Source organism: Sceloporus undulatus, chromosome 4, assembly GCF_019175285.1.
Source record: "Sceloporus undulatus isolate JIND9_A2432 ecotype Alabama chromosome 4, SceUnd_v1.1, whole genome shotgun sequence".
Classification (NCBI taxonomy): Eukaryota; Metazoa; Chordata; class Lepidosauria; order Squamata; family Phrynosomatidae; genus Sceloporus; species Sceloporus undulatus.
The window spans coordinates 48,910,368-48,928,781 of record NC_056525.1 but is presented as its reverse complement, the minus strand read 5'-3'; the positions used below and the strand labels follow the sequence as shown (position 1 = coordinate 48,928,781).

General features: G+C 43.6%; 1 protein-coding gene across 4 annotated transcripts in view; it reads left to right on the top strand.

The window, feature by feature from the left end:
* The first annotated feature begins 2,592 nt into the window (after window positions 1-2,592).
* The window catches only part of HIPK1 (homeodomain interacting protein kinase 1), a 49,603-nt gene continuing 33,781 nt past the window's right edge, over window positions 2,593-18,414 (top strand). For all 4 annotated transcript variants that reach the window (XM_042462129.1, XM_042462128.1, XM_042462126.1 and 1 more), the window contains exons 1-2: window positions 2,593-2,826; window positions 9,192-10,269. In XM_042462129.1, coding sequence (XP_042318063.1) covers window positions 9,194-10,269 — 1,076 coding nt within the window. In that variant the 5' untranslated portion in view covers window positions 2,593-2,826; window positions 9,192-9,193. The remainder of the gene's footprint in view (window positions 2,827-9,191; window positions 10,270-18,414) is intronic.

Below are 18,414 nucleotides of genomic sequence, written 5' to 3'. Positions count from 1 at the left end.
CACACTCCCTTTTCCTGGCTCTCGTGGGAGGGCTTGGGCCTCCATAGAGGCCGGGAAGGAGGGAGCAGGGTGCCTGCGATCACGGCGATCGCGGGCTGCCTCCACTCCCTTTCCCGGCCTCTGTGGAGGCCTGGGCCTCTATAGAGGCCAGGAAGGAGGAGGCAGGGGGCCCCGCGCTGCGGCGCTCGCAGGCTCCCCTCACTCCCTTTCCCGGCCTCTGTGGAGGCTTGGGCCTCCATAGAGGGCGGGAAGGAGGGAGCAGGGCGCCCGCGATCACCGCGATCGGGGCTGCCCCCACTCCCTTTCCGCGCCTCTGTGGAGGCTTGGGCTCCATAGAGGCCGGGAAGGAGGGAGCAGGGGCGCCCCGCGCTCGCGCGATCGCGGGGCTGCCCCCACGTCCCTTCCGGGGCCATCTGTGGTGAGGCTTGGGCCTCCATAGAGGCCGGGAAGGAGGGAGCAGGGCGCCCGCGCTGCGCACGCTCCGCGGCGGCCTCACCCCTTTCCCGGCCTCTGTGGAGGCTTGGGCCTCCATAGAGGCCGGAAGCAGGGAGCAGAGCCAGGCCGCCTCACCTCGCCGGCGGAGGAGGCGACAAGGCAGCGGAAAAGGGCCTCGCTGAGGTGAGGCCCTTTCCTGCTGTCAGGCCGCTTCCCTCGCCAGAGGAGGCCAAGCAGGGAACGGAGGCAAGGCTCCTTTCCCTGCTTGGCGTTCGTCGCGCGGGGGGTGTGTGTCCTGGGGGCGGGGCCAAACCAGGGCGGGACCGTGTGGACCCGCCCCAAACCGGGAAAGTCCCGCCACAGGCGGGATATGGCAACCCTACGTAAGTAGAGCACTCTTGTCACTTAAGGGAGCATCCGCAGTGGAGAAATAATCCAGGTTGACACCACTTTAACTGCCATGGCTCCATGCTATGGGATTCTGGTGCCACAACCAACTACAGTTCCCCAAATCCCATAGCATGGAGCTGTAACAGTTAAAGTGGTGTCAAACTGGATTATTGTGGCCACCTAGAAGCCTTGAATCAAAGGGAGGCATTTTAGAGGCAGTGGCTGCTATTGCTGTCCTCAGTGGGGAAGGATACACCTGGAGGCCAGTGGGGCACCACAAAATGTAGGACATGCGAGGAAAAAAACTGGAGGATGTGACAAACTAACAGCTCGCAACTCCACTAATTTAAATCTAAATTCATGCTTCTTAAAATGGATGGCATTTTGGGACATTCCTCCTGGACAGAAGGTTGAAATGGATGGAGGGCCTGTCCAAGGAGGGTGTCTGGTCACGCTGTAAAAACATTTCTATAAATATAAACTTGTACTTCTTAGTCCTACACAAAAAGGAGGGCGTTTGGGGATGCCTTCTGGACAGAAGGTTTAAATGGGGGACGTGTCCTGGAAAAGGAGGCCCTCTGGTCACCCTTTGTTGCTTCTCAATTGAACGTGCGCAGGATTGGATTGTGTAACATTTGTTTTTTCCAAATAGGGCTCTTGTCTGAGTGTGTGTTTCCAGGGGTCTGGAACATGTATGGGTGTTGTGTAACTGCATTTCATGGGTTACATAATACAGTGGGCCCTTGATGCCTGTTGGGGTTTGGTTCCAGGACCCTCAGCGGATATCAAAAACCGTGGATATTCCAAGCCCCATTACATACAATGGCGTAATAGAATGGTATAAAAAATGGCAAAGACTATATATATATATATATATATATATACTGTATGTATGTGTGTTGAATATACTGTACGTATGTGTGCCTTCAAGTCCTTTCCAACCTATGGGAAATCTACCATGGGTTTTTCTTGGCAAGATTTGTTCAGAGTGGGTTTGCCATTGCCATCCCCTGTGGCTGAGAGAGTGTGACTTGGCCAGGGTCACCCAGTGGCTTTCCATGGCTGAGCTGGGGTTTGAACTCTGGTCTCCCAATGTCTAGTCCAACACTCAAACCAGTATGCCATGCTGGCTCTTTTATATATATGCTATAGCACAAATATATATATATGTTTGTGTATGTATATATCGATATATGGGTGTGTACATGTGTGTATCTATGTGTGTGTGTGTGCATTTATCTATGTGTGTGCATCTCTGTGTACGTATATGTGTGCATTTAGGGGTGTGTGTGTGTGTGAGAGAGAGAGAGAGAGAGAAAGTGAGCCACCGTGGCGTAATGGTTTGAATGCTGGAGTAGGACACTAAGAGACCAGAGTTTCTCTCTCTCTATGTTTATGTTACTTTATCTTCCATTCCACTAGGCCATTCTATGTCATGGGGCTGGGACAGGGGAGTGTATCGGGGGCGGAGGGCGTTTGAAGACGCAGAGCCTTGAATCCTGGAGGCCTTGCGTCCTGGAGGAAGCCAGCTCTAAAGTTCCCCCTCCGAAGCCAAGAGGCGCGGGTCACGTGACCCTCCCTCCCTCCTCCCTGATCCGTTGTGTCGGCGCTCGGCTGCTTCGGCCTGTGCTTCGTCCCGTGGCTCCTCCTCTCCGCGGAGCTGGGCTTGGTTCGGGGCTCGGCAACCTGCGCCTGTCAGAGCAGAGGGGCGCGGAGTCAGCGGGGCTGAGGGGGCCTCAGGGCGAAGGCGGCGGCGGCGGCGGCGGCGGCGGCGGAGGAGGAGGAGGCTCGGGGGCCGGGGGCCGGGCTCGCTGGCGGTGGCGTCGGCAAGGGCGGCTGGGCAGCAGGGCCGCGGCGGCCCCCTCGCTCCCGCCCCCCGCCCGGGCCGGCCCCGTCTCCGTCTCCGTCTCCCGGGGCTAGGATGCGCCCGCTCGTCCCCCGGCTCCGGCAGGCAGCAGCTCCCGGCCCGGAACGAGGCTGAGACACCCCCAACGGCGGCGAGTGAGTAAAGGCCTCCCTCCCTCCCTCCCTCCCTCCCTCCCTCCCTCTCTCTCTCTTGTCCGACAAGGCCTCTGCCTTCCCGGAGGAGTGGGCGGCGGATCGGCCTTTCTGCCGGAGGCCCAGCACCTTCCTGCTCTTCCTCTTCCTCTCAGGGGGCCAGGCACCCTCCTTCCCCGGGACCTCTCTCTCGGCCCTTCCAGCCTTCCGCCCAGGAGCTGTTGCCAAACGCCCTCCATTTTGAGCCTGGCTAAGAAACAGGGGCTGACATTGACGGGAGCCTTGGCTCAGCAGCCTTCAGCCCAGGAGGCCTTCCAGGAGGACTAAGGTGCTTTTACAAAGCGGCCAGGCGTCCTCCTTTTCCAGGACGTCTTGTCTATCTCTTCCTTCTGTCCAGGAAGAATTAAAGAACATCCTCCATTTCCAGCAGGACTGAAAAGCTTATACACACATTAATGGCAGTGTTTTACAGGGGGACCAGGCCTCCTCCTTTTTCCCATTGCAGCCTTGTGTCCGGGAGGAATTCCAAAAGGTCCTCCATTCTGAGCATGACGAAGAAGCCTGGGATTTCTATTTATTCGACTCCTTCAAGCTTTTATTTGGTCCTGTCTTCCCTCCATTTCTCTCCAGCGCCTCCCGTTTTGCGCTGCCTTGTCCTCCTTTGTCGCTGGGACATGTGGCCACCCTGGATCAGGCATCCTCCTTTTCCCGGACATGTCCTCTATTTCAGCCTCCAGCTTAGGAGAAATTCCCAAATGCCCTCCATTTTCAGCCTGGCTAAGAAGCATGAATTTATATTTACATGAGTGCTTCCAGTTTTTTTCTTGTGGGACATCCTACATTTCCCTGGAATGTCCTACATTTTGATCCTTTGGGGTTGTTCTTTAGCTCTTACTTTTTTAAAAGGAAAGCCAAGAAGAGAGTAATCTCTCCTAAAAGCATTGACCTCCCTCTACTCTTTAGTTACACCTATTGGACTTTCGTGAGTTGCTTGGTGTTGTTTCCCTTTGCTCCGTCCTTTAGCTCCTTTGTTACAGGTCCCTAAGTTTTACCCTGGACTTGATCCAAACAAAAACCCCTAACTTTGCCCCCCAAAACCTGCCGTTAACTTAGACTTGAGGTCCTCTGATAGTCGAGTGTATATGGTAGGTATGCAGAGGGGACTTGTAGCACCTTTGACACTCACTGGAAGAAAGAGGTTGGTAGCATGAGCTTTCGTAGACGTAAGCCTACTTCCTCAGTGAAAATAAGTCTCTTTCCCAAATCATCCCATAGTAGCCTGGGAAGGTGCCTCTCCCAGCTTCAATGTACTTGGGCTTACTGGGAAGGGTATGTTGGGACTGGTTTGGACTTTTTTAAGGAAAGGTATAATAATTGTGGTCTCTTCCATCTCTATGGTTCTGCGATCACCCTAAACAACTCTAGGCAGTGGCAGTTCATATTCTTTTGTGTTTCTTTTCCCATAGCAAAAATGTCACTCTTTGCAATCGGTTTAGGTACCAGTGGTGGGTTTGAGAAATCAAAACGCCTTACATGTTCTGTAGCCAAAGTGTGATCGTGCCCAGAGCCAAGCAAATCTTTCCTGCCGCATCCAGAGCATAACCTAAGAAACCTTTTTTAGGATAAGTAGGAGGACATGAGTATAAGTATCCATTTGTTGCTAAACTATATCCAAAGTCTTCATGTATTGTAAAAAATAACTGGCATTAATCTGTTTTTTTTGTAGCATCATTCAGGTGTTCCCTCCTCCTTGGGAATGAACGCTCTCTAGGATGCACTCTGAAAGGTTGATAATAACAATATGTATGTGAAGGGGGGGGGGGGAGACATTAATTATATTAATATCAATGGGTCAACTGTGTTGAGAATATGTCTCTAATGGACACACATCATCACATCAAGGAAGGCACATTTTATAGTCATATAGTTTAAACATTTGTTCTTCAGTAATTAACAAACCTTTACAAGCATATAAGAAGTGGGCTCCTAGGGAAGACCAAATGCCTATCTAGGCGACCATTCTGGGTGTGGGAAATCCTCTAATGCTGGTTGATAAATAGCATGGCATAGTGGTTTGAGTGTTGGACAGGGGCCCTGGAGACCTGGGTCTGATTCTCAGCCATGAAACCCACTGGGTGACCTTAGGCAAGTCACACTCTCTCAACCTCAGGGTAAGGCAGTGGCAAACCTCTGAACACATCTTGCCAAGAAAACCTTCTAATAAATAGGTTCTCCTCAAGGTCCCCATAACCTGGAAATGACTTGAAGACACACAACAATAACAACAACAAAAACAACAACAAGCCAGTGAAAGCCTTTGCTACATTTTATGGAAGTAAATACCATAGTTAAAATATGTGTGATGTGAACAAGTGTTTCCTTTTCCTTGTGCTCAGTCTTGTCCTACTTAGTGTTACTGGATGGCCCCGGATTGTAATATTGTGAGAAAAGGGAAGGTTGTTTTCTTCTATCTCCTGCCATTTAATTTGTTACGCTGCCCAGTTGTAGGCAACAGCATTGCCTTGTATCGGGCCAGAGGTTTATCTTGTCCAACACTCTGGCCAAAATTAGCCAGACAGGGATACTGTGAACTCTGTGTGTGTTGATGTAAGGACTGAACAGATAATGATCTAGAAATCAGCCATGATAGCTTCAGAGCCAAGACTGCTCTATCTAGGTCACTACACCCTGAAATGCAAAACCTGCCATTGTTGATCACACCCTCATGTTTATTGGAGCTAGATGAGGGGCTAGCTGGAACTTGCGTTGTTGTTGATATTGTTGAGAAAGTCGTAGTAGTACTGAGGAGTTGGGTAGGAGCAAAAGTGTATTTGATCATTTTGTACTCAGATTAGTTTCACAGATCACAAATAGTACTGATGTGGCATCTGACCCAGCTTTATATACAGTATGGACTAGGAGTGAAGGCAGTTTCCTGGCTACTGATAAAAGTGTTTCCCTGAAATAACTTTTTGTGGTTGTTCTTTGAAACCTGATATGTCTCTAGTACAGCATTTATCTTTCAGATATTGACTAGGAGTGAACTTGAAGGGACATCTCGTCATGCCAGATTCCTTCCCTTAGCTACTGGTTTTCACTAGTGCAGCCAACAAACTATAGAGCTGGAATGAACTGCTGGAAAGGATATTCGCTTTTCAAAATACTTGACTCTACGCCAATATTACAGAAAAAACATGTAGTGCACATGTTGCTCCTTCCTTAATCTGGCCTTGAATAAGTATTGAGTACCAGGCATTGCTGTTTGTTAATTGCTTGGTTTACAGATCAGGGCAGTCAGTTTTATTGTAAGCTGGCTTAATTGAGCTTCAGCTGTATAAAGATATGAAAGACTTGTGTTCGTTGTTAGAAATAAGCAGTTATGGGCTGACGAAGAAGACATGTTCATACACTTCCTGAATGTTTTTATTTAGGCTCAGACAGTTGAGGCAGCTTGAACAAATAGATTAACGGCTGAGTTCAGAATGACTAAACATGCTACTGTTCTCTCAGTTGAGACATGCAACATGTTGAAAAAGTGCTTGTCTGAGGTCTGTAATCATCTGTTAGATCTCACACTGGTGGGAAATAGGGAAGGGGTCAGAACTTCTGCTGGGACATTGACGTTAGAATAGCCAGTTGAACAGTGGACTCCCACTTTACAGGAAGTTCATCCCTCCCATTGGTTGCTTTTCGTTGGGTAAGGTGTCTTGTCACTGCAGTTAGAATCAGATGCAGGTTTTTGAAATGGCTTGTTTGGATCAGAAATGCTTTCCCCCTGTAATTTGTTTTTTCCCTCCTTTTTTCCTAATTCTTTTGAGTTTTAGTTCATAAGAGGTTTTAAAGAACACCCTGTTTTAGTTCACAGAGGGTTTTAAGGAACACCTTTTAAAAACCCTAAAGTAATCTACTTACCTGATGAGTCATAAATCCCATGATGTGTAACCCAACATTGAAATTAAGTGTCACTAAGTACACCTGACTACTTCTGGATTGTATTTGTCATCACAGGCTAGAATGTGCTACTTTGATGGTCTTCATAGGTCCACGCAATGACAAGTGGAAAAAAGATCCAGATAGAACTATCTTCTAATAAACTGATACTTTTATAGTCTTGTTCAGTACCACTCTTTGTACCAAGTACAGAGGCATTCATTGTATTTTGCAGTATGAATGACAGATGATTTGACTGTCCACTGTGGTAAATAATTAACATTGTATCCATGCAATATGTTGTTCCAGTGTCTTTAGTGGGAAGGAAGATAGAAACAAAAGCCTGATAACAATTGCTGGTCTAATTTAGTGCAGACTGAATAAATTGCCATATTTATTTATTTATTTATTTATTAGAGTACTTATACCCCGCCCTTCAGCCCTAAAGGCTATCAGAGCAGCTTACAATTATTATTTTTAATTAGATGGTAAATTATATTCGTTCATGGATCTACTCTAGTTGGGACTAGCAGTTGGATTGAGGCCAAAGTTGTCCACATTAACTGCCATAAACAGGGCTAACAGTGCATGAATATTTTTTTTCCTGTTGAAATAGATATAGTTTCTTGCCAATTTAAAATATGCTATGAATGTTGCCAAATGTTAGTTACAGTGAAAGAAATATGGTTTGTTTAGATAAAGACATATGTGTTAACATCTCTCTTTTTTTAAAGTGCAGAACTTTTAAAGAATGTCTTTCCTGATTAATATCTTTAGTCTAGAGCAGGGGTAAGCAACCTTTTTGAGCCGGGGGCCGGGTTGCTGTCCCTCAGACAACTGGGGGGGCCGAAGCCAATAAATAAATATTTTTTTTTGAAAATTTAAATAAATAAATAAATCGGGACAAATGTAGGACAACATTTTCCGATGGTGGACACTTTTCTTTAAAAAGTGGAGGACACACAAAAAAATTTGCTGATTTTTTAAAAAAATGTTAATATAAATGCATGTTTCTGAGGCATCTATAGACAATTGCCCCCCTTGCCTCTGTGCGTGAGAGGCCAAAGGCCCTGGCGGCAATCGGTGGCAGGACCGGGCTGGGGCCGGTCCCAAGGCCTCGCTGGGCTGCATGTGGCCCGCGGGCCGCAGGCTGCCTACCCCTGGTCTAGAGCAATAGGCTTTCAAACTTGCCCTCTTTTCATCAGGGTGTTCCCAGTTGTTGAAAAGTGAGATATTAGAAGATACCTTACACTCTTGATGGCATGCTTAATGTTTAAATAAAAGGTTAAAAACTCTTTCCATAAAAAAGGACTGACAAGAAGTAATGACTTGAACTCTGAAGGACCCTTGGAGAGGTTTTTGCTCTGCTTTTGGTTTTATCCTCTGTGATGCACCTGAGGCAAAAACTTTCTCAAGTGGTTGTCTTTATTTATTTATTTATTTATTTATTGTAGGCAATAGTGTAAGACCATTCAAAATTGATAAGGCTATGTTCTATTTTTTTCTGCTCATAGATGTTCAAACTTATGAACAGCATTAAGATAATAAATATTAAACTATGCCAAAGGGGGGAGACGATATCCAAATATCACCAAGAACAATTCTCTTCTTCTCACATTAATGATGTAGTTGTAATAAGGAATATTCCCTACTACGGCTTTTAAAGTAGCAGTTGGTTGACTTGTTTAGCAATACAATTAACAGAAAACTGTGATATCATAATTCAGGTTGGGGGCGTATCCTTGAGAAGGCTGACTAGTATATAGGAGTAATTGTTGGGAATGCAGTGTGACTCCAGTCTTAATGACAGGTGGTTTCTAATTTGTTAGAACTAGGATAGACAGCTGGTATGGCCAGATCCAGGACAGTTATACAGATAGTATGCATAGTAGATAGAAGAAATTATGGCTCCTGGAAAGCAGCGAGTAAGTACAGTGGAGCCTCACCATCTGCAGGCTTGCCATCCGTGGATTTAAGCATCTACAGACAGCAAACTCCGTTGTCCCAATGGCGGCCTGTGCACGTGGCTGAGTTAGCAGCCGCAAGCACATTGTGCCACCATTGAGGACAAAGGGACTTGAGGTCCCACATGTTTTTGTATCTGCAGGGGAGTCTGGAATGGATCCCTCATGGATACGAAGGTCCAAGTGTATACAAACCTTAACTCACTTAACACTTTTTCCAAGTTATCTACTCATACCTATTCTATTCACTTTAAATACTTAAGATTAAATAAAATCTTCCACAGATTGTTAACTTTTATTAATTTGAAATCAGTGATAGAACTACTTACAAGATTACTTCAGAAAGAAAATTATGTTTTCTTTACCCAATATAAGAGACCTATCATTCTTGTTCTCCTTGCCAAGTGCGGATGTCCTGTTGCTTGATCTAGATATGTTTATTGGTGACTGACTAAATCTTTCTTTCATTTTCAGGTATGGCCTCACAGCTGCAGGTGTTCTCTCCTCCATCAGTATCTTCGAGTGCCTTCTGCAGTGCCAAGAAATTGAAAGTGGAGCCCTCTAGCTGGGATGTTTCAGAACAGAGTAACAGTGACGAGTATTACAGTCAGAGCAAAAATCTCCCAGCAGCTCAAGGGCCAGCAACTTCCTCTCACCAGGTAGCAAACTTCAGCATCCCTGCTTATGACCAGAGCCTCCTTCTCCCTGCTCCTTCCGTTGAGCACATTGTGGTTACAGCAGCGGACAGCACAGGCAGTGGTGGAACAACATCCTTCCAAAATAGCCAAGCCCTAACACACAGGGCTAATATTGCTTTGCTGGAACCATATCAAAAATGTGGATTAAAAAGGAAAAGTGAGGAGGTTGATAGCAACGGTAGCGTGCAAATAATTGAGGAACATCCACCTCTCATGCTGCAAAACAGACCTGCGGTGGGTGCTGCGGCCACTACCACCACTGTGACAACCAAAACCAGTAGTTCTAGTGGTGAAGGAGATTACCAGTTGGTCCAACATGAGATTCTTTGTTCCATGACAAATAGCTATGAAGTCCTGGAGTTCTTGGGCCGAGGGACCTTTGGGCAGGTGGCAAAATGTTGGAAGCGCAGCACGAAAGAGATTGTAGCTATCAAGATCCTGAAAAACCACCCTTCTTATGCCAGACAAGGGCAGATTGAAGTGAGCATTCTCTCTCGGCTGAGCAGCGAGAATGCTGATGAGTACAACTTCGTCCGTTCTTATGAGTGCTTTCAACACAAAAATCACACATGCTTGGTGTTTGAGATGCTGGAGCAAAACCTGTATGATTTCTTAAAACAAAATAAATTTAGTCCCCTGCCTCTGAAGTATATTCGGCCGATTTTGCAACAGGTGGCAACTGCCTTGATGAAACTGAAAAGCCTGGGTTTAATACATGCTGATCTGAAGCCTGAAAATATCATGCTGGTTGATCCAGTACGCCAGCCATACAGAGTGAAGGTCATAGACTTTGGCTCTGCTAGTCATGTATCAAAAGCTGTGTGTTCCACTTACTTGCAATCACGTTATTACAGGTATGTAGGCACCCACATCATGTCTTTGAATATACATTTTTCTAGTATATACCTGTGCCACTAATGCCTAAATTTCTGTTGATGTGCAGAAGTTTCTGTTTGAGTTCTTGATTACTGCAACTTTGTCAAAGTAGAAACATATTTATAAATAGTAACTAGGTTACTAAATTTGAGTGGTAAATCAGAAGCTGACTGCCTATTTCAAATGGAAAAATGTCATCACTTGGCATTTGGAAGGTGAACTTTTCTATTCTTCAAGAATGTGGATATAAAATGCACATGTTGAATAACATGGCTGGAATCTGAAAGCCCACACAAATCTCTGGTCTCACGGCAGTTTCCTGCATTGCATGATAAGAACATTTGGAATTTTAAAATGTCCTTTGTGCATTTCCACACATGGCTATAGTGGGGGTATTAGATTTTAGTATGTGGTTTTTGATACTGTACCTCTGAGCTACACATGAGATAAAGGTGAGTAAATATGGCCCTCTAGATATTGTTGGACTGCAGCACCCATCACCTGTAGTCAACATAGCCAGTGGTTATGGAAGCTGCAGTCTAGGGGCCATAGTCACTTGGTCCTGTACTGGTTGTTAAAATAAGTGGTATTTACTCTGCAGTGAAGAGCATGAAATGTTTTCTGACAAGCACAACAGAACAACAGCTGTTAAATGCAAATAATGGAAATGAATTTGGTTCAAGTATCTTAAGTTCCAAGTAGAAATCTCCCCCCCCCCACCCTTTCCCCCCCTTTCCTATGTTTGGTAAGGTTGATGTCAGAAACATGGAGGCCTTCTCCTACTAGTCTAACAGCAAAAAGCCACTTTAGAGGAGCCCTGGTGGCGCAGTGGTTAAATGCCTGTACTGCAGCCATTCACTCCAGGACACAGTTTGCCGCGTTCACGACCAGCAAAAGGGCCCAAGCTCAACTCAGGCTTGCACCTTCCGAGGTCGCTAAAATGAGTACCCAGACTGTTGGGGGCAAATTAGCTTACTTGCTGTTCACCACTATGATCTTGGAATAGCGGTAATAAATAAACACAATTATTATTTATTTAGTTTATTATTTTATTATTATATAGCCTCAGGGAAGGAAAAACTGGACTGTACTTACACATCATAATAATGGGAGGAGAAGAGGAGGAGCAGGGAGAGGAAAGGATAAGGGGGGGCATGCGGGGGGTTGGTGTTGGGTTGGGGGTTTCGTTGGTGTTTTGTTGGTGGTGTTGTTGGGTTTTGGGTGGTGGGTGGGCGTTTGGTTGTGGGGGGGGGTTGGGGGTTTGTTGGTTTGGGGTTTGTGTGTGGTGGTGGGGGGTGGTGGGGTGTGGGGTTGGTTTGGTTTTGTGGTTTGGGGGTTGGTCTTTGGTGTGTTGGGGTGGGGTTTGTGTTGGGGGTTGGTGGGTGGGGGTGGTTTGGTGTGGTGTTGGCTTTGGGTTGTGGGGTGGTGGTTGGGTGTTGGGGGGGGGTTGGTTTGGGGTTGTGGTTAGGGGTGGGTGGTGGGGGGTGTGGTGTTTTGGGTTGGGGTTTGGGGTGGTGGGGTGTTTTGTGTGGTTGGTGTGGTTGGGTGTTGTGTGTTGTGTTGGCGGTTGTGTGTTTTGGGGGTTGGGGGGGACCCACAACCCAAATACAACCCCTCCCACCCACAAAACAGTTAAAACCCAAAACCACCACCAAAAAAACACACCTCACACACCCAACGAAAACCAACACAAACCACCAAAAACAACCAAACCACCAAAAAAAAAGAAGAATGAGGGGGTTGGTGGTATTTGTCCAAAGGTTCCTTGCAAATCTGATAAAAAGCTTTAGGCTTGCAGTATAACACAAAAGAGCCTATATTCTTGCATTTCTGTTGACCAAGTAATTTCTTCAGCTGTGTGTATTTATTACTACAGAACAGAGTTAATACAATACAAAATAACTAACATTTTGAAAATTAAAATTGTTGTATTTATATCCCACTGTCACTCCAAAGTTGGGACTTAAAGCAGCTTACAATTTTAAAGAACAAGACAATTAAAACATACAAAAAGTGAATTTTAAGTGAATCTAAAACCAGGCTCATGTATTTGAAGTATGGCTAATGCTGTTTAGTCTCAAATTGGTATCGGCTATGACAACACTGAACAAGTGACCTCCAACAGCCTTAATCATCAACAGCCCTTTCAGGTCTTGTAAACTCTGGGCTGTGGCTTCCTTTATTGATTCAGTCCATCTGTAATGTGATCTTCTACTTTTCCCAGTGTTATAATATTTCCAATGCCGCATGTTTTCTCATAATATGTCCGAAGTACAATAGCCTCAGTTTAGTCATTTTGGTTTCTTGTGATAATTCTGTCTTGATTTGCTCTCAGACTCATTTATTTTCTTTCTGGCATTCCACGGTATCCAGAGTGCCCTCCTCCAGTGACACATTTCAAATGAGTTGATCTGTCAGTTTTCTGTCTCGCATTCACAAAAATATGTTGGATATACTATGACATGAATGATTCTGATTTAATTTATTGATAGATATTTGCCCTTGAAGATCTTGTCTAGTTATTTTATAGCTGCCCTTCAAAGTCTGAATCTTTTGTTTTTTAAAATTTATGACTGAGCCAACATGCAGAAAATCTTCAAGTATTTTAATGTCTTCACCATCCACTTTCATGTTATTTAAATCACCCATGGCCCTTATTTTTCTTTCCTAACACAGTGTTTCAGTGAGAGACTACCAAGGAATACCAGGGCCTGCAGGCTAAATTTAGAATAATGGCATACCACCTTTGGGTCTTTCTTTCCTAAGAAAACCTTATTAAATTAATGGAGACACCATAAATCAACAGGCAACATGCAGGTACATACACACAATATTCATCTGCAACTCTGCTTTTGCCCTTTGTCCCTTAAGTTTCATCAGGAGTCTTCCAAGTCTTTGCATTTTCCAATAACAATATGGTGTCTTCTGTATATCTTGTTTGTTGTTCTTTTGCCCAGTTTTCAAACCACCTTCCTCTGAGTCTTGTGCTTTCCATTTGATGCATATAAATAAGATAGCATGATAAAATACAGCCTTGTCTGACTCTCCTTGCCATTCTGTTTCTCCATACTGTGTCCTGAAAGTGGCCTCTTGTCCAGAATATAAGTTACACATCAAGACACCCAGATAATATGGCATGCCTGTTTCTTTTCAAAGGAACCATTGTTTTTCATGATTTACACATTCAAAGGATTTCCTATGATCTATAAAGCACAAGTTGATTTTCTTTTGAAATTCTTTGATGTGCTGCACTAGCAAGCATATATTTGCAATATGATCTCTAGTGGATCTTCCTTTCCACACCCACCTTGGCTATCTCAGTCCACATATGATAAAAGGCTTTGTAAAATGCTGAGTATCACTTTGATTTCTTGGGAGATTAATACAGTGGTCCAGTGGTTATTGCAGTCCCTCGTGTCTCTCTGCTTAACATACTTAGAAAAGAGGTGTGATCACAAACTACAAACAAAATTCTTGTCTCACTGCCCAAAATTCTTGTCTCATTGGCGTGGTTAGTGTCTTTCTCTTAAATCTGGTTTTATGTCTGAGTATGAAAAAAGTGGGAGCTACAACAAAAGTTTCTTTCAGGTGGGAGGTATCTGCTTGTTAAGTGAAATGTAAATCTATGTCAGTTCTGAAATAAAGAATTGAGTCTAATGTTATTAGTGCTTACCTGTACAGTGGTACCCCGGGATACGAATTGATCGCGTTACGAAATTTCCGGGGTACGAAAAAGTTAGCTTGGAAAAAACTGTTCCGGGTAACGAAAGATTTTTCGGGTTACGAAATTTTTTTGGTGTGTTTCGGCGCTTTTTGGCACGAAATTTAAAAGCCGCGGCTTTCCAGCGCTAGCGGTTTCGGGTTGCGAAATCTTTCGGGTTACAAATGGCGCCGCGGAACGAATTAAATTCGTAACCCGGGGTACCACTGTACATAACTACGCTTCAAAATGAGAAACCTAGCTGCTGCTTTCAGGGAGGAACTAAAATTTTGCAGTTACTGGTTCTCTCTCTACACTTAATTTATTTTATGTACAACCCAGTTATATGATTTCAGCTTCTGAAATTGTCATGTGTTAATATGGAAAAAAGTGTCAGTTATTCACACTAGTTACAAAGTGTGCTGTGGGAAAATAGGTATATCTGTATGATAGCAGATAGAATGTCTTGGGGGTAGACTGTTGCTAATTTGCAATTGTTACCCTCTGGTGTGGCCTGCATCCATTTGATATTGGTGCTTTAAAGTGTATCCTGAACCAGCTCACTTGAATGCTTCAAATTAGAGTTTCTGCTGCAAATACTTGGTTTCAAGAAGTTGCAATGCTTTTAGTAAACTCTTCACACCTAGAGTGTCAGCCAGTCTTAAATACTAGTTGTGAAAGATGGCCCAGGCAAAAACATACTGAGAAGCTGACATTTTAGAAATAACAGACGTGTAGAGCTGGAAGGAGCTACTGTATCATTATGCCCATGCTATTTTCTCTATCCAAGATTAGTCCCTGTAATTTTGTTCACTGCATACCACAAGCAGATGGCTTAAAATAATTCAAAAGAAGCTAGTAAGCCATAAGGTCCTGGTAAAGGATTGCTTTGCCCAACTTGACTGAGTTGTTGCTTTCTTTTTGGCGCCCATCTTGATGTGCTGCATGTCTAGTCCTGTGGAGTGGATTTATGCCATTTGTGTCTAGTCCAACTGCCACATACCTAAGGGAACTTGGGAGCTTTTCCAAGCATTTTCCTTCTAGAAAGCTGCTTGTTAACGGAAGTGGTGCAATAGCAATGTGACTGTTCCTTGTCAACAGGAAGCAGTAAGAAACATGTTTATGCATAGCATTTGCACTCCACTCCCATCTTTTGCCTTACTGAAACAATTGGGTTTTTGGAGAATCTGGAGAAAGCACGTGCCTGTGTCATTATATAGATGTTTCTTCTGCAAAATAAAATAAGTTGTAGTTTACTAAAACTATAACTTATTCATTAGTTGTAATGAATGTATGGCAGATGTCTATACTGAGCTGTAACTACTGAAGGAAAGACATATTAGGATACACTAATGTGCCCCAAGAAGGTAATAGTCAGCACTGTTTCCCACACTGGGGTTACAGTTAAGAAGAAGAGACATTATTAATAAAAAAGGCTAGCCTTGTGTTGTGGTTGGGTGTTTCCATGTACCTTTTGGGCACAGAAGCTAGCTAGTATTATACACTGCCTCCTTCACCTAATTAGTTTGCTACCGTGCTTATGGTAAGTGCAGGAAAAACAAACTCTATTAAAAAAGAACAATCCTCAAACTCTAAGCTTCATTTTACATTTCTGAAACTTCTTGTGATTCAGATTGTGCACTTAAATTCTACATTGTATATCTGGTATGTTGGATCCAGCCTGGCTGTTGCATGACTAAAGGCCCCTTCTCTGGGAGTCTTTGCTAATTGCCTTTCCTGCAATGTGTACAAGGCAGAGATATGGATTTTAAATAATAACAAGTATCTGAATTCATTATATGTGAATAGGAGAACCTGATGTGTAATGTTTTGTTCTAGTCTTGCCAAAAGCCAAGCTAATAAGTCACTTTCAAAGCAGAACAGCAGCATTTCTCTATGAAAGTGGCTTTGCTAGGATATTATGCTGAAGTTTAGCATAATAGTTTATTTAGCAGCTAAACTGTGGTATGGGGAGCTGTCAACTGAATAGGTCTGTTTCTGTCCCTCACGTTCCCTGCATCCTTTTGGATGGCTTGGAGAGGAGTTCAGAAACATTTGTTTCCACTCTTGATTAACCAGTTTACCACATTTCATGAAGTGTGGTCAGTATTAACACTGGACTGTAAACAGCCCAGCTTCATAAACCACATCCTGAAGTTGATTGGTTTGAAACTAAACATAGTTTAAAATGGCCACAATTTGTTAAGAAAAAAGTTCTTTTCTGGTTTTAGACTTAAAATCTTAACCTTTTAGTGAAAAGATCTGGCTGTCAGGGATCTTACTGTCTTTGGGGTGGCAGTGTTTCATATGCAAAACTTCTAAGGCAGTCCTGTCCTTCTATTTCTTCTGTGCTGAGGTACTGAAACATACACTACAAATAACACATTTCTGTTCTTCCCTGCTCAGTTGTTTCTTCACTTTGCAAATTCTAATCTCTCTGAACACTTCAATCTTTCTCGATATCTTTCAACCTAATACAGTAACATAATAAAATCAATTTGTTTACTTGAGTGAATTTAGAAGATCTCATCCTGTATAATTTTGAGTAGATTAGTGGCTGCAACTCTGCTTTCTGTTCCATGCCCAGGCAAGATGGGCATTGTATCATCAAATACTTATGTGGTTATTTATTAGTCATCTGATTGTGTTTGCTGGGGAAATTATGCTATACGATATGTGCTTTATGGTGGTGAGGGCATAGTGCAGGAGTACAGCATCAGCAAGTAGTTAGGAATTGTGGAAGCTGAAGCGCAAAATATCTGGTGGACACTGGCACTGTGTGTATCATGTTTAAGAATCAGTGTATTCCAGTGGATATTGAATTTGGACATAGATTCAAAACTCTGCTCAGTTTACCTCATTGTCTGACTTATGAGAATCACTGCTTCTTAATCTTTTGTTGCACATCTCAGAAAGGAAAATGACAGTAGCATGTGTCATAGGATTGTGAGACAGATCACTTTTTTTTCCTGGAGAAAAATTTTCTAGAAGTCTCAAATGATACTGTTTTCTGTTGTCTACAGACTTTCTTGTCTGTTTCCTCTTCCTGTACAACTTTGTTGTTTGGGAAACTGACAGCCTTTTGCTAACACTGCTTCCATCTAGAAGTTGCATAAGGAAAAGTCGTCTTCCCCCCCTACATTTGAGAATATTAGTACCTTTGTGATGACAGCGTGCCCTTATCTGTAGCCTGTTTACCTGAATACTATATAGCACCTTCCTCCCAGACAGGATAAAAATATGTTGCTCTCCAGAACTGCTGCTCCCAGTATTCCTTATGATTTTCTGTGCTGACTAGGATCAGTAGGAGTTGCTGTTCAGCATTGTCTGGAGAACCACATGATTTCTGTCCCTGCAAAGCCTGGAACAAAGAGCCAAAAGTTAATGAGGGCACACAGAGATGAAGAATAGGCAGCATATTTGTTGCATGGGCAAGTAGTTGAGAGTTCAAGACCAGAGGATGGTTTTATCCAAAAGTTGGCAAATTGGATAGGATAGACTTAAATAGGTTCAGGGGAAAGTTAACTCAGAGCAGACTAAAATTATATTCTCTCATGACAGAAAGAGAGAAAGTGGAACAAATTCAGATTCATTATCCATGGCAGTGATGGTGAACCTTTTAGAGGCCGAGTGCCCAAACTGCAACCCAAAACCCACTTATTTATTGCAAAGTGCCATGTCCCTCTGGCTTTCTAGTAACAAACTCTGCCAAACTCTGTGCTGGAACGACAGCACATGTGCCCACAGAAAGGGCTCTGAGTGCCACCTCTGGCACGCGTGCCAGAGGTTCGCCATAACTGATCCATGGATTCAACCATTCACGGTTTGAAAATATTAACAAATTTATATAAATTCCAAAAAGCAAACCTTGATTTTATCATTTTAGATAAGGGGCACAATTTCACTGTTCTATTGCATTTAATGGGACTTGAGCATCTGCTGATTTTGGTATCCATGGGGGTCTTGGAACCAAACCCCAGTGGATACCAAGGACCCACTGTAATTTCCCAGCGAAGTGATGCTGTTCCATTAAACACTGCACAGCCTATAAGAGCTGAAATATTGTCATAGATTATCCACCAAATTGGACAAGACATCCTTTTGCTATAGTGCTTTTAGAGGTAATGTGCATAACTGATTGTTTAAACATAATCCCTCATTAAATCCAGTGGGATTTACTCTCGGGTAAGTATATATTACCAGTAACTTGCAGGGAAAAAAATGCTGAACATGATGAAAGGTTGCAGAGGGATCTTGCAGGCACTACAAAAGTGCATGCTACCAACTTCTCTCTTTTAGTTTGTCACAAGGGTGCTTCAAGATCCCTTTGCCTACTTATTTTCCACACTAACTCAGCTATGTAATAATAATAATAATAATAATAATAATAATAATAATAATAATAATAATAATAATAATAAAT